The sequence below is a fragment of the Archocentrus centrarchus genome, chromosome 20 (assembly GCF_007364275.1).
Source record: "Archocentrus centrarchus isolate MPI-CPG fArcCen1 chromosome 20, fArcCen1, whole genome shotgun sequence".
Taxonomy (NCBI): domain Eukaryota; kingdom Metazoa; phylum Chordata; class Actinopteri; order Cichliformes; family Cichlidae; genus Archocentrus; species Archocentrus centrarchus.
The window spans coordinates 23217610-23232539 of NC_044365.1; the positions used below are offsets into that span (position 1 = coordinate 23217610).

General features: G+C 39.0%; 2 protein-coding genes across 3 annotated transcripts; one reads left to right on the forward strand and one right to left on the reverse strand.

The window, feature by feature from the left end:
* Positions 1 to 4056: 4056 nt before the first annotated feature.
* On the reverse strand, positions 4057 to 9065 carry zfand1 (zinc finger, AN1-type domain 1). 2 transcript variants are annotated; one of them, XM_030756543.1, is made up of 8 exons: positions 8846 to 9065; positions 7526 to 7568; positions 6180 to 6219; positions 5939 to 6066; positions 5682 to 5773; positions 5391 to 5509; positions 5119 to 5253; positions 4057 to 4315 (listed from the first exon to the last, which is right to left on the reverse strand). In XM_030756543.1, the coding sequence occupies exons 1-8, from the start codon at positions 8898 to 8900 to the stop codon at positions 4139 to 4141; spliced, it is 789 nt and encodes a 262-aa protein (XP_030612403.1). In that variant the 5' UTR covers positions 8901 to 9065; the 3' UTR covers positions 4057 to 4138. The 2 variants fall into 2 exon arrangements, with proteins under 2 accessions (XP_030612403.1, XP_030612402.1); XM_030756542.1 differs by having other exon boundaries at positions 5119 to 5274; positions 8846 to 9060.
* A 1027-nt stretch (positions 9066 to 10092) lies between these two features.
* chmp4c (charged multivesicular body protein 4C) lies at positions 10093 to 14915 on the forward strand. Its single transcript, XM_030756822.1, has 5 exons — positions 10093 to 10594; positions 11410 to 11587; positions 11958 to 12066; positions 12163 to 12289; positions 14396 to 14915. Exons 1-5 carry the CDS (start codon positions 10399 to 10401, stop codon positions 14455 to 14457), a joined length of 672 nt encoding a protein of 223 aa, XP_030612682.1. The 5' UTR covers positions 10093 to 10398; the 3' UTR covers positions 14458 to 14915.
* The last annotated feature ends 15 nt before the right edge of the window (positions 14916 to 14930 follow it).

Here is a 14930-nt window from a genome sequence, read left to right on the forward strand (position 1 = left end):
TTAATGCCCAGCCCCTTTTGTTTTATATGCCTTGCTGAAGGAGCCCGCCCACGCTTGCTTGTGTTCTCTTATGATTGGCTGACTGAACCCATCGATATAAATTGACTAATGTGATTGGTTAGTACTAACTCGGGGGGGTCTCCGGGCTACAGTTGTACATTAAGAAACAAAGCGGTTGTTTGGGTGTTTTTTAAGACGCTTTTATTCGCTGTTCTTCTCTTCTGGTAACTGAGGCAATCACTTAACGCCTTAAAATACTTAAGTATTATACATATATCAATTATAAATAATTATGAATTCATCCATTAGTCTGGCTGTTACAAGAGATATTCACTTTTACTTTGCATTACTTTCGTTCTGCACACTCCACGGTTTCTTGTACCGCGTTTGTGGTTTCATCAGCTGTTAAAAATAGGGTGACTAAATTCGTTTAGTCATAAGTCTTTATTGTCATCAAACACAGGTGCTTGACCTGTGTTTGGGTCCAGGGTACCTGTTTATAACTACATTTAAGGTGTTACTGGTTGCTTTTAAAGCAAGTCTAGCCCCAAGCTATACGGCAGAAATGTCGATCATATATATATATGTGCCAGTCAGGTGGGACTTTTCAGGGTGTTACCATCAGCGCCCCTTAGCTTTGGACAGACCTGGCTTTGGTGAAAAGTCTCACAGAAACTGCTTTTAAACTTCCGCTTTAAAACCACTTAGACTTGCTTTCATGTGTTGCAGTCTGTTACTTGTATTGTTTCATTTGTTATATCTACACTTGAAATTTTGCATTTTTAAAAAATAACATATTTATGTTTTAATGCAATCAATCAATCAGGTACTACCCGTCAAAGACAAACAAAGTGAAAAACAAACTGCTGCTCGCATCCCACATGTAGCAGCTCACATCCCAATCAACAAAAGTCACAGATTCGAAAAAGAAAAAGAATCTTTTCTGTTTACACTACATGGTCCACAACAAACAGTTTATTCAGAGACACGTGCCCAAATCAAATCACATTAACTTAAGCTGAATTTGGTCTTGCTTTTGACCTTAATGTGACTGACTCTCTGTACATATATTCTCTTTTCAGAATGTGGATTTAGCACAATGTTTTCAAATAAGTTAAGATAAAAAGGTCTTATTGTGCATTTCTACTTTCATGAAACAATTCCTTTTATAGCTGTGCGCCAGTGGCCTGATGGCTAAGGCATCAGCCTCTGGAGCTGGTGATTGTGCTTTCAAGAGTGAGGTGTTTCATGATGAGAATTAATAATATGAAACTTACAATACTGTGCTGACCCTCAAAGTTATAACTCTTATGATATAATCAGGCTCGTGCATTGACGTCTGCTTTTCTTATTACTAAAATCATCAGGAATCACTAAAATCCGTTTCCCTTGGTGTTATGGTCCTGATATTTTTTTCTAGTGACTCGTTGTCACTCTCAGGGGTGCAGCTATATGCTTTCTGAGGTGTATGGGACACATAAGTAGGGAGGCCCTACTTAGGCTTTTATTTGACATGAACTTTGTGTTCAGTATGTTTTAAAAATACAGAAGTCAAACCACATATAAAAACACATGGAATTTTAACTTTAGATGATATCCTTTTGGATAACAGTTACTGAAAGGATGCTGCATCTGATCAGATTTATCAGATATATCACAACAGCACTGTAGTGTTATACTGAATGAAGACATTTAAACTCAAGTGTATCACTGCCAAGTTCTATCATTTATCTGTTTTATGATTCACCATCTACATAAACAAATTAATACAAGGTCCTTTATTTTTCTTGTTATGATCGGTTATATTTTAACCACAGGACACAGTTACAGAACAGTGACCTGTTATTTTACTAGTAGTAACTTAAACTAACCTGAGTATTTAAAAGCCTCCTCTTGATACACTAACATAGCTTACTGCCTGTCTGTAATAAACCACTTCAAAAAGCTTTTTTTCATCTCAACATTTTTATCCTGAAAACAGTCGCGATCAAGCTCGTTCCCAAAGGAGCGCGCTGGAACACCTTTTTGTGTGTGTGTGTGTGTGTGTGTGTGTGTGTATGTGTAAAGGGGAAAGACAGGAGGAGTGAAGGCGAAGGAGCACAGGGGCGCCTAATCAGCGCCATACCTGTTATTGATCATATCAAATGCCAACTAGAGAAATAATTTCCCCACCTGATGTCTTCTTGTGGGCCTTCTGCTCATTGCCTGACACCATAGAGCCCAACAGAATACCCAAGTTGGTAGGTCCACCACTGGCACCTTGTGCTTTTCACAGATGAGAACAGGTTCATCCTGAGCACATGTAACAGATGTGAAATGGTCTGGAGAAGCGGTAGAGAAGAGTATGCTGCCTGTTACATCATTCAGCATGTCCGATTTTCAGAGGTGGGAAGTAACAAAGTACAAATACTTCGTTACTGTACTTTTTACGACTACTTTTTACTTTTACTCCTGTCACAGCCTGGCTCAAGGGAAGGATAAATTGGAGGAGGCCACACATGATAATAAATAAGAAAATTTATTTAAAGTAACATAAATACATAACCCAAACTGTGTAAGTCAGTAGTTTGTGCTATGTCTGAACGCATGACAGGACCAATCAAAAGAAAGCAAAACCCCAACGAGAGAATCAACCCTGATGCTGGCAGCTTAAATACTGGAGGCCAGTCAGCCAGCACAGCTGCAACCCGTTCCCCTCATTACCTCACAAAGCAGCCCAGCTCTCATAGGGTGTCACACTCCCTACATTTTTACACAAATATCTGTACTTTCTACTCCTTACATTTTTAAAACAGACTCATCACTTTAGGTTTAACATCTGAGAGAAGTTTGCATTTCTGGTCACTGCGCCGTCAAGCATCAATCTGAGTAACAAATATCAGCAAACACACAACGTGTTTGCTGTATTTCCAAGTAGAGAAAAGAATGAGTGATAACTTCACTCAGAGATGGAGAAAGGTGTAACAAAGAGCACAGGAGAGGAAGGAGAGAGGTTAGATTTAAAGGTAAGGACTGCAAAACAGGTATGCCAACTTTGTGTAATTCAAAGGTTGTATGAAATAATCTGCAGTTTATGATAAACAGGTTAGCTTGTTGTACTGTACAATAAATCTGTGTTGGACTGGTGCAGAGAGGCTGTTAATGGTCAGAGTTACAGGTTACATGAAGTGTAGCAGAGATGAGCTGTTTTTAAATTACTTTTCACAGCTTGTGTCCTACATAACAGATTCAAGCTGAGTACATTCATTAGAATTCAAATTTAGATTGGAATAAAATTTGTATTTTTGTGTAATATTACAATAATATATATAATGAGGTTCAGTTAGCTTTACACAAAAATAGCTAGTAGAAACATCCCCCAAAGAACTACTTTAACCTTCTTACTTTGCACACATTTCAGAACCTGTACTTTTTTGCTTTTACTTGAGTAAAGAAGCTGAACCAGTACTTCAACTTTTACCAGAGTAGTTTTTAACACAAGTAGCTGTACTTCTACTTAAGTACAGAATGTCTGTACTTTTGCCACCTGTCAATTTGGTGATGGGTCAGTGATGGTCTGGGGAGGCATATCCATGGAGAGAGGCACAGACCTCAACAGGCCAGGCAACGGCACCCTGACTGCCATTAGGTATCAAGATGAAATCCTTGGATCCACTGGTACAGTGGGTCCTGGGTTCCACCTGGTGCACAACAATGCCAGGTCTCATGTGGTGAGAGTGTGCAGGCAGTTTTCAAAACCTGCATGTTATTTAGCCTTAATAGTATATTCACAAAGGTTTAAGCCACATGCACCTGTACATAATTAAGTCTGCTTTTGGCATGTATTGATATTGATCATTTCCATTTTTTGGCATCTTGTGTTAACTTCTTAGTACACAGGCTTCCTTTTGTGTGCACCATTATTATAAAAGGGGATTAAATAAAAGCTTAGCAAGGCCCAGAGTCATCACTCATCAACCCCAATATTGTTCTGATTGTGCACACAACTGATTGAATCATGCTCTTGAGCAGGTTCTTTTTTTTCCTTCCAGCTTGCAAGTAAAACCCAAGCCAACATTTTGAAAAATGAGCATTTATTTGCATAAAACAAACTGCACACAGAACTTATTTACATGGTAGGTGAATTTGATCTGATTGCTCAGGTCTGCGTGATGTAGTCAGAAACATCATCCAGGCCTGTGCACTCATTGTCCAGGTACTCTAGGATCACATTGCCCCCATTATGCAGAGGAGTTCCTGGGTGAGCCAGCAGAAGGAACAGGGTGTCATCCATTCGAAGAGCCTCGCCTGTCTGAGGATGACATAACCTCAGCTTCTGCAATTAAAGAGGATACTCTTAAGTGATGTACATGATGCTATACAGCCTTTTCTAGGTCCATTTAAAATAAAACTATTTATATTTTGGTGCAAAGTGGAACACCTCAATGCATTTAGGCACACCCCAATCAAATAGAGCACCTTTGGGAGATTCACATCATGGATGTGCAGCTGACAAATCTACAGCAGCTGTTTGATGCTATCATTTCAATATGGACCAAAATCTCTGAGGACTGTTTCCATCACCTTGATGAAATAAATAAAAATTATACACTTGTTACACTTAAGACTAGCCTAATGAAGGAGACATGGAAATCAATTTAGACTGTTGCCAGATCAAAGCAACATTAATTTCAGTGATTTAATATTCTCAGTGATAAATGGCTTACCAATAGACCAATCAATTTTCTAATCTGGGTTCTATTAGCTACAATTGCAGCAGCTGTAAAACAGACTTAGCAGTGGATACAATGTTTATGGTAAAATCCTGTCACTATGCAGCACATTTGTATTGCTGTAATTTTACTGCAGGGCTATAAGTGGTGTTACTAAGGTATCGTTCAATAAGGTTTCATAATGTATTCCTTCAGCAGGGAGTGTATACCTCATTTAGAGCTTATTGAAAAGTTATTCTCTCGTGTGCGTATAGACAAAAAGCATTTATATACACATTACAGTATTACTGCAACTATTATACGACAGTAAAAAGAGCCACTTTCCTGACACAGACAATGCTGATTTAAATTCGACATACCTCACTAGCGCATTAATATTGCTATTCATAGTACACACATCTGTTACCTTAGCTGTCAGCACATTATTGTTGTTGTTGAGGCCAGCCAAAGAGGCTGCATAATCCACCACTTTCCCCACGCTCCATTTGGAACAGAAGAACATGGGCTGGCTGGAGTCTTTAGATTCTTTAGGAAGATACACCTGAAAATAGGTTCTCTCTGTCTTGAAAGTAAAAATACAACAAACAAAATAATGTGCAACATGCAGTAATGTATACATAAGAAGCTATACAGACAGCAAAGTTTCGAAATAAGAGTGCCAACAGGTAGGATTTTTACCTGTGGCAGCCCCTTGTCTCCTGCAGCATGCAGCTTCAGCTTCATCAGTGCCACCTTTGCTGCAGTTGCACTGTTCTTTGCTCCTCTGCGCCCTTTACTTTTGGATCCATCTTTTGAGTCTGAGCAGCCACATACACAAACATAATCCAGGTTAGCAGGTCAAAGTGCACAGGCATACATGAGTAATGGCGAAGATGATGGCAATTTGTTTAATACTGATCCCATGTGGACAAAAGAGGAATTACAGAAGAAACTGGCAAACTAAACAAAATACCGACTACTTTAACTGACCTACAATCTTCTGCACCAGCTCTTTGGTGGCTGCCATTCGAGGCTTTTGAACTTCCAGCTTCTCACACTTGTGATCATCTTGATGACGATGGCTATAAGGACAAAGCATTCAATTTATTAATTATTTTGACTGATTTAAAAATTGTGATCAGAGGCACAAACTTTTTTCCTGCTTTTGAATGGGATCAGAAAAAGTTTGAGAACCACTGCCTTATAATAGAAGTTAATGAAAACTTGATTTAAAAATGGTAACCTACGCCAAACAGAAATGTTTTTCACACTGTGGACATATAACTGGTAACAGTTCTTTTCCCTTGCATTCTTCAAACGAGCACAGATAACTTGTAGTCCCACCAGCTGTCCGGGATTCCCTTTTTACTGATTCCTAAAAAGAAAAGTAAAATGAGATACTGAAGCTTCAGTTATGAGGTAAAGTATATCTGTTGTCCTGTTCTTAACAGAGAAAGACAGTAAGCAAATTTTAACAGCACAGGATACCTCTGAACATGAGTGGGTGTCTCTGCTTCTGTGCTCGAGACTGAAAGAAACAAAAATGTGTTTATCTGAAGAAAAAATTTAACAAACTACACTTAAAGCCTGTATTACAAAGCAGGATTTTTATGTTCCAGGTAATTTTAAGGAAAAGGGCAGGGTTTTTTGTACTATGAAGCTGGTTCACTTCTTACTGGGGTATATTGCCATGGTAACCTAGCTGTAAACCTGACCTGTTCATAATAGATTAGATGTTAGATTCAACTCATTGTCATTGTGCACACAACAAAATGATTGTTCCAGATCACTCACCCAGAGACGAGCATCTGCGGTCATGCAGCCAGAGACCAGCGCTACCGTTAGGCAATGTGGTTTAAGAGACTTGCCCAAGGACACAACGCAGCACAGGGGCTCGAACCTGCAACCTTCCGGCTGCAAGTGCCTACTCACTGCGCCACTACCACTAATAATAGAACCTTAGGTTCCAGATTGGAGATCAATACCCAACTATAATCCATTAGATTCTTCCATGTCCTAATGACAGAGCTGTTATATTGAGTCTGTTAACTGACACTGTTGGCATTTTCACCAACTTTCTTTCCTGGTTTCAAATAGGCAAAATCTTCATATTCTCCCCATAATATAGTTTCATCTTCCTTTGTAAAATCAGCTGCTCTACTGCAGATAAACTTATTCATACTTGTGGTTAGTCAGATGCTGCCTTTCATGTCAACGTGCAATGAAAACCCACGGTTAATTTAGTGAGTTGATAACTGGCTTCATATGACCACTTAGCCTGATTGCCAGTGTCAGGGTAAGTGAATCCAGATAACCAAAATAAACCTGGGCAAGGTGAACTTGCTTTGCAATGCAGGCCTCTGAGGTGCTTTTCAGGAGTGTTTCTTATTTATCTAACTTAAAAGGCAAAGAAGTATTTCAGACTTTGCTCCACTTCAGTACAAAAGAAGAAAAAGTAAAGAAACAAATCAAAACAAAACAGCAACAGGACAACACAAAAATGTTAACACTGATTAGAACACAAGAAGAGTGTTCAATTCGCTGCACGGTTACTGAGATACTTAAAACACGACGAACAAACAGATGGAAAAGTAATTCCTAAGTGTCTCCCTGCCTCTCTGCAGGTGACACAAAGAAAATTGCCACTTAGAGTGGAGTCAATTAAAGCTATAAGTACACTCTTATAATCAATTAATTGACACACAGTTATATATATTTTTCCTTGAACTGTTTATTTTATAAAAGTGAGAATTCCTCTTACAGTATTTGTAATCCCACCCTAACACAGGCACATAAGAGACATACACCTGCCAAATCCTGATTTTACGTCTTACCAGAAAACACCACCGCAGGCATCACAGACAAAGGGCAGAAAGTCTGTCAGAGGAACACGGAGAACATATTAAATGTGGTTTGAACAGGATCATTTAGACACATGTCTTCAGAGGTTTGGAAGTAACAAAGTACAAATACTTCATTACTGTACTTTTTCAGGTATCTGTACTTTATTTGAGTATTTATTTTTCTGACTTTTTACTTTTACTCCCTACATTTTTACACAAGTACCTGTACTTTCTACTTCTTACATTTTCAAAACAAGCTTGTTACTTTTTAACACATCAGAGAGAATTTTGCATTTCCGGTCAGTGCGCTGTCAAACATCAAACAATCTGAGCCTAAAGGGAGGAATAATAACACAGAGACAATCGTACTGGTGGATTAAATACGCAAACCCGTATAATTAATGTATCATTTTTAGTTCTATAATCAGGGGTTACAGTGGGCCGGACCGAGTCCGTAAGTTGTGCTCGCTGGACATAAACAGCAGCAGGTCAGCTGATCACAGCCTGCACACCAACATCATTTACTGGAGCTCACAATAGAAAGTTGTGATTCTTCTCCCCATGCAGAGCCACTAAAGCTGATCTTAGGGTTCCTCCACCTGCTAAATCCCACTGTAACCCCTGAGTATCCTCATGTTTGTGTTTAGGTGGAGGCACAGTCACCCTCTACTATGTAGAACTCAGAGAATGTGTTTAAATTCCCTTTAACAGTTTGTGTCCTGCATAACAGATATATAATGATATATAATATATAATGAGGTTCAGTTAGCTTTACACAAAAATCGCAGGTAGAAACGTCCTCCAAAGAACTACTTTTACTTTCTTACTTTGAGTACATTTCCGAGCCTGTACTTTTTACTTTTACTTAAGTAAAGAAGCTGAATCAGTACTTTGCCTTCTACCAAAGTATTTTTTAACACTAGTAGTTGTACTTCTACTTAAGTAGAGAATGTCAATACTTTTGCCACCTCTGCTTGTCTTGTTCAAACCGTTTACTGTAAACTGTTACATCAGGCTCATGAAACTAGTTCACACTTTAAATGAGCTTCATTCACGTCACTTATATTTGCATAACATTAAGAGTCCAGCTATCGCAACTAATCTAAAGGCCGAGCTGAATTTCTTTTACTTCAGAGAAGACAAGTTGATAATAAACTGACCTTTATCCGAGGGAGCCAATGCTAAAAAGCTAGCTCACAGGCCGAGCATGCTAAAGACACGCTCGGTGTTTTTCATGATAATAAAAACGACAGAACAGAGTCGCACCTCAGTATTTTTATTTACTTTACATCAGACAAAAGTGCAACGTACCTTTCAGGTGGCAGGAATCGACCTGACAATGTCTCCCGATGTCTAATTCAGCCATTAGCTAACCGGGAGTAAAGTTGCTGCTGAACGTTGCTATTGGGCCATTGTTCTTCTTCGGTGGTTGAGAGACGCACTGGACGGTCGTGATGTGTACTTTTCATTCACTGCTACCTCTCTCGGGAATATACTGTCACTACTCCAGTGCGTGTTCGTTTCTGTCAGAAAATCTACACTTTTCTGATGGCTCGTAGGCCTTGGTCTATGGAAGCTCGTTTCCGCCACTAAAAAAAAAAAATCGCCATCCGTAACTCAAAATTTTGAGTTAGTAACTGAAGGAAGGAGTGTAAATAAGCTGCACACTAGACATACCATTAAATATAACAATTCAAATAGAAATATAGCATCAAGTTGCTTATTGCAGCATTAATCTTCACAACAAGGTGAAAGTGTTGAAATAACTCTGTACAGGAGACAGAAATAAGACTGCATAGTAGAGAGACAACAAAATCACATGCCGATGATGTACTGGAAAAGAATGTGTGTTTTGGTCTGATGTTTTGTGTCTACAGAAGCCAGATGAGGTCGTTAACAGGCGACAGTGAAGGGCACAGAAGAAGGAACTGATAAGCTGCTACATGCTTGCATATGTCAATAACTGTGTAACTGTGTCTAAGTATGTGTATAAAAGTTGAACTAAGATAGAGAGCAGTGTCAGACTTGTGTGAAGCTGCACTGACTGCATCAGACAGCTCCGACAACTCTGAACCAGATTAATCTGCAAACTGTTTGAAAATGGCTTTATTAAATTTAATAATTGGACTCCTTATTCATGTTTGTTTTGTGTCCATTCCTGTTCGATAAAACGAACACGCAGAAACCTAAAGGCTTAAACAGCAACAGCAATACACGTAACTCGAAATTTCGAGTTACGGATGGCGATTTTTTTTTTTAGTGGCGGGAACGAGCTTCCATACATATCGGTTCAATACGGGACGCAACATTTAATTGACAAATACAGGACGATTCCGTATTTTACGGGACGGGTGGCAACCCTACTTCAATGTCTGAACCAACATTCTCCCCGAAGTTACAGCTAAACATTTCCTTAGGCGACGCTGGCCAGCATTAACCCTAACTTCACAGTGCTGAGTTTATCAACACGAACTTTGACCGCCAATTTATTTATTCAACTCCCGTCTGTTTTTAATCAGCTTCATCAACACATCTATTTGAACAACTAAATAAAAACGTGATCACAATATATCGCAGGATTTGATGTATTATCCAGTTTGGAAAGAAACAGTAAACAAAGAAAAGAGAAGCCCGGGTGGAAACGGGAGGGAAGGCGTGAGGTTTCAAGACGTCACACAGGTATTGGAGAAAGGAGTGGCGAGGGGTGCGTTCACTGGCTCGTTTGAATTGAAAACAGACAAAGCCGTCCAGCTGGAATATCTGCCCGCAACACACCCGACTTTAGAGACGAGAAGCTTGAACGACTGTTCAGGCTGTTTTTACTTTTTAGTTACCTACACAGTTTACTCCCTAAAGCAGCCAAAATGAGCAAAATCTCCAATTTTTTCAAGGGGGGCTCCGGCTCAAAACACCGGTCGAAGGGAGGCCCTTCACCACAGGAGGCCATCCACAGGCTCCGGGAAACAGAAGAAATGCTTACAAAGAAGCAGGACTACCTGGAGAAGAGGATAGAGCAAGAAATTGCGATAGCCAGGAAGCACGGCACCAAAAACAAGAGGGGTATGTTTTTCACAGTGGTCTGAAAGCTGTGTGCACCTGTCCCTGCAGCTCTACGCTTCGACACAGTATACTCCAGGAAGTCTTGGACACGGGAGCATTTCAAACTTTTCCAAGGAAATAATAAAGTAAAACTCCTTAGCTGTATTAGAGGGAGTTTAAAAGAGATCTTTATATCTCTTATTTTTTCTCTGATTTTTTCTTAATAACTTGATATGTGGTGGAAACAGCTAATGGGTTGAAGAGAAAACAAAATGTCAGAAATGGAATTTACAAAGCCTGACATTTTATTTATCACAACTCCCTTTTGTTTTACAGCGAACAGACAAAAACACGCAAGATAAGTCTTTTCATATTTACATTTTCAGACTCCTGGCGACTACAAATGTACCAGAATTCAGAAATTCTAATTCAGATGTAATAAAATTAAAGGTGGATGATACTTTTGTTAATTACAAAACTGTGCAGAAATGAAGTAAACAAGTTAAAAGATGCCATTGTACAGCAAGGCACTTGTGAACAATTCCTTGCAGTGATTGTCTTCAATGTGTCACTGACAACAGCAGAAAGTATAACAGGTTTCTAAAGAGTGAAACAACAAAAGCATTTTATTAAACCTGAACGGTTCCTTCCCTCAGAATGACACCTACAGCACTACGTGGAATGGACTGTTGTCTTAGTTGCATTGCTTGTTGACTATAAATAAATGTGGCCCTGTGAGGGAGAAACCCTGTGTCTGTTTTTTTTTTTTTGTGGACATATGACAATTGTTGAAATGTAACTGTACGCAAGTGACTTCTGCGGCCTTTCTTTGTCAGCTGCCCTGCAGGCTCTGAAGAGGAAGAAGCGCTTGGAGCAGCAGCTCACCCAGATTGACGGCACGCTCTCCACCATTGAATTTCAGAGGGAAGCTCTGGAGAACTCGCACACCAACACTGAGGTCCTGAAGAACATGGGCATGGCTGCCAAGGCCATGAAGAAGGTCCATGAGAACATGTAAGAAGCTGCTCATACATAGAGAAACCAGAATTTACGTTCCCTAAATAGTTATGGCTTTGTTGTGTTTATATGCTGACATATTTTCCTTTTGAACTTGGAAACATGATGAGGCCATAACTTGGACATAAATTCATTTATAAGCCTCATTTCTGCAACACTTATTCAAATGTATATGTAGATGATTAATAAATCCTAATAATCTCTTACTGCAGATGTAACACCGGTGAATGTTATACTTGTAGCATTTAAAGAGAAAATATGTTCATGTTTTTGTCTGGGTTTTTTTTAATTACCCCAAAATTAAGAAAGTAAATGAAGTATTTTAGGTGAGAAGAAGCTTTTGACCTCCTCTCTCTCTAACTTTTAGGGATGTCGGCAAGATCGATGATCTAATGGCAGATATCACGGAGCAGCAGGACGTAGCTCAGGAAATCAGTGATGCCATTTCCAGACCTTCTGGGGAGACATTTGATGAGGTTGACATTGTCTTTGCTTTTTTTTTTGGGGGGGGGGGGGTTGAAATATGCTATTATGTAGTGTGGCACTTGCTCAGGACTTTCTTCTTATGTTAGGATGAGTTGCTGGCTGAGCTGGAGGAGCTGGAGCAGGAGGAGCTTGAGGAAAACATGAAGAGTATGGGTGGGCTGCCCAGCGTTCCCAGCTCCAAACTGCCTTCATCACGGCCCAGTCAGCGTGCAAGTAGGTTTCTTGCAATTGGCAGGTCCTAAGCATTATTGCCACTTTCACACGCTTGCCTGCAAATGATTACTATTTAGAGATGTTTAAAGCAGGTTAATACTGCCACAACTTTAAGCAAGAATGCAGCATTTAAAAAAAAAAAAAAAGAAAACTTTTAAAAATGGGCACACAAAGCTAGTTATCAACTTGTTAAGTTAACCCAGGGTTTCCCCCTGCACGTTCACATTAAAGGGGTGGTGCTGGCTGCATGTAACCAGTGTGACAGGGCCCTTTCATGGGTCATATGACTCTTATTCCACAGAAAATGATCCCTTTGAGTGGCTCTAACTCCAGAGATGTCATCAAATGATGATTAAAAATCTGTAATGAACATAGAAAATATACCAGTAAAATACAACACTGTTGTAATGTCACAGCATTTTATTAATCTTGAGATTTTGCACACAGAGTGGTAAAATAAAACATTTAATTCTAGTTAATTATATTGCTGTGTGTGCTCTCAGTGCTGCTGTTTATTTCTGGCTGCACATTAGAGCTCTGAAACTTTAACCTGGCTCCATTTAAACATTAAAGCTTTTACTGTCCCACAGCCTGATAAAGAAGACGAGGAAATCCCTTTAGTTTCTCAGCAGATCAAAGTGAAATTAATTTAACTGATTGAACAGGTATTCTTGGTGTGTGTTCTAGTAGCTGGAATTCCAGCAGTGTTAAAGAGACTCAGAAGCAGATTAGAATCAATTGTAACAACATTCATACATTTTCTGCATCACCAAATTAATGCACACACATTACTATGACAATGCCACACACCGTTTGTGCTTCATTCAGTGGTTTTAGTATAGTATGGCTTAACAAGCCGCACATATAAAATGTATCCCCCGGCAGATAATCTGCATTGCACTGAAAATGTGAAACTTCCAGCCAATTTCAATCCAATACTCAGAACGTTACCTCCTCCTGACAGTTTTAATTTTTATTCTCTCAGCTGCAGACTCCGAGCTGTTTGGAGGTTAGAGAGTAAAGCTTGAATACAAAAACAATTAAAACATAGGCTTAGTCTATGTACAAATTTGATAATTCAGCAATTACAATGTAGGGCAGTGCTTCTCGAATAGTGGGACGGGCGCGGTGCGCTACCGGGGGGGGCACGTCTGACCCCGGGGAACATGTTTTTTTTTTTGCCGTACTAGAATTAAGTATAACTGCACACCCACTACAGTAGGTGGCAGTGGCGCTCTCATTGTCAGAGTAAGTAATAGCTCTATGGTGGTTTTTTTTTTTTTTTTTTTTTTTTTTTTTTGCCCACACGCAGCGTGACTATTGATAGTCGCGGCAGAGAGTGGGGGGCGCAAAAGGTTTTCTTCTTCCTAGGGGGGAATAACAAAAGATAATTGAGAAGCACTGGCGTAGGGGTACTGTTTTAGGATCATATACCAATGCTTATAGAACAATAAAACTGTTTGCTGTCAACAGGGGAAAAAAAAAAAATCAAGGAATAAAGTTGTGTGTGTGTGTGTGTGTGTGTGTGTGTGTGTGTGTGTGTGTGTGTGTGTGTGTGTGTGTGTGTGTGTGTATATATATATATATATATATATATATATATATATATATATATATATATAAAATAATAAAAAATTACAGATGCTCATCAGGGAAACACAAAGACTTTAGACATGACTTTATAACGTTTGACCCTCCTGCTCTCCCTGCAGAAGTCTGAGGGATCTTGCAGGAATGGTGACACTTGATTTGTCAGTAGGTGGTGATTTTCTACATGCTGATCAATAAACTGGGACTTAACCTGCTCCAGAACTGGTTAGGTTTATAACATAAGTAACCAGAGATTTACCCCAGTAAGACATGAACCTTTGTAGTACAGAAAAACCCAGGGTTAACTCTGAAGTTACCTGGATAAGCCAAAATCCTGCTTTGTCACACAGCCCTTAGATTTTAAGGTTTATTTTAAATCCTTTAAAGGAGAAAATTATTTCTGTCATCAATAATTCAGAATAATAGGATTAGTCACTAGCTGCAGCCTTAACCCTGATAAATCTTCCATAATTAGTTGACAGCAATAATTGTTAACTGTTTCCACCTGTTTTACAGCAACCAGGAGAAAGGTTGAAGAGGAAGAGGATATGCGTATGTTGGCATCATGGGGAACTTAAGTGCACTAAGACAGCTTCTGCCATAAAGGAAGTACACACAGAATTATATAAATATATTTTTCTTGTTTGTTTTTTTTTTTTTAATATTATTGTTGATGGCATTTAGGGAAAATAAAGAGCAATATATAATTTTTTTTTTAAAAACTGAACTTCCTGCTTATCTGCTTCTCACCACAGTACTAGTAATATTTATCAAGAAATTAAAATTAAAAAGTGAAGGAATTATTTTAATTTTTTGTTCCCATTCTGTCTTTCTTTCCATACATTTCTTTAAATAGAAATGTATGGAAACTTGTTTCTACCACTGAAAACAAAAAAACATAAGACAGTATTTTTGGCGGTCCATAAGTCAAAATCTTGGGATACTGTATTTCATTCAGCTGTAAATAACTTCTGATTTTGCATTAATGTTGTAAATATAGGCTATTACTTTATCCCTGTTCAGCAATAAAAGTCTCATGCATGTCTCACAA

What these genes read in the sequence shown, in the direction of transcription:
- chmp4c (XM_030756822.1), top strand. Translation starts at nt 10,399, where the DNA reads ATGAGCAAAATCTCCAATTTTTTCAAGGGGGGCTCCGGCTCAAAACAC. An exon ending in CGGCACCAAAAACAAGAGGG is followed by an intron (nt 10,595 to 11,409) that starts GTATGTTTTTCA and finishes TTTCTTTGTCAG; the next exon opens with CTGCCCTGCAGGCTCTGAAG. An exon ending in CTGGGGAGACATTTGATGAG is followed by an intron (nt 12,067 to 12,162) that starts GTTGACATTGTC and finishes TTCTTATGTTAG; the next exon opens with GATGAGTTGCTGGCTGAGCT.
- zfand1 (XM_030756542.1), bottom strand. Translation starts at nt 8,900, where the DNA reads ATGGCTGAATTAGACATCGGGAGACATTGTCAGGTCGATTCCTGCCAC. An exon ending in ACACCCACTCATGTTCAGAG is followed by an intron (nt 6,067 to 6,179) that starts GTATCCTGTGCT and finishes TTTTCTTTTTAG; the next exon opens with GAATCAGTAAAAAGGGAATC. An exon ending in GCTGGTGCAGAAGATTGTAG is followed by an intron (nt 5,510 to 5,681) that starts GTCAGTTAAAGT and finishes GTGGCTGCTCAG; the next exon opens with ACTCAAAAGATGGATCCAAA.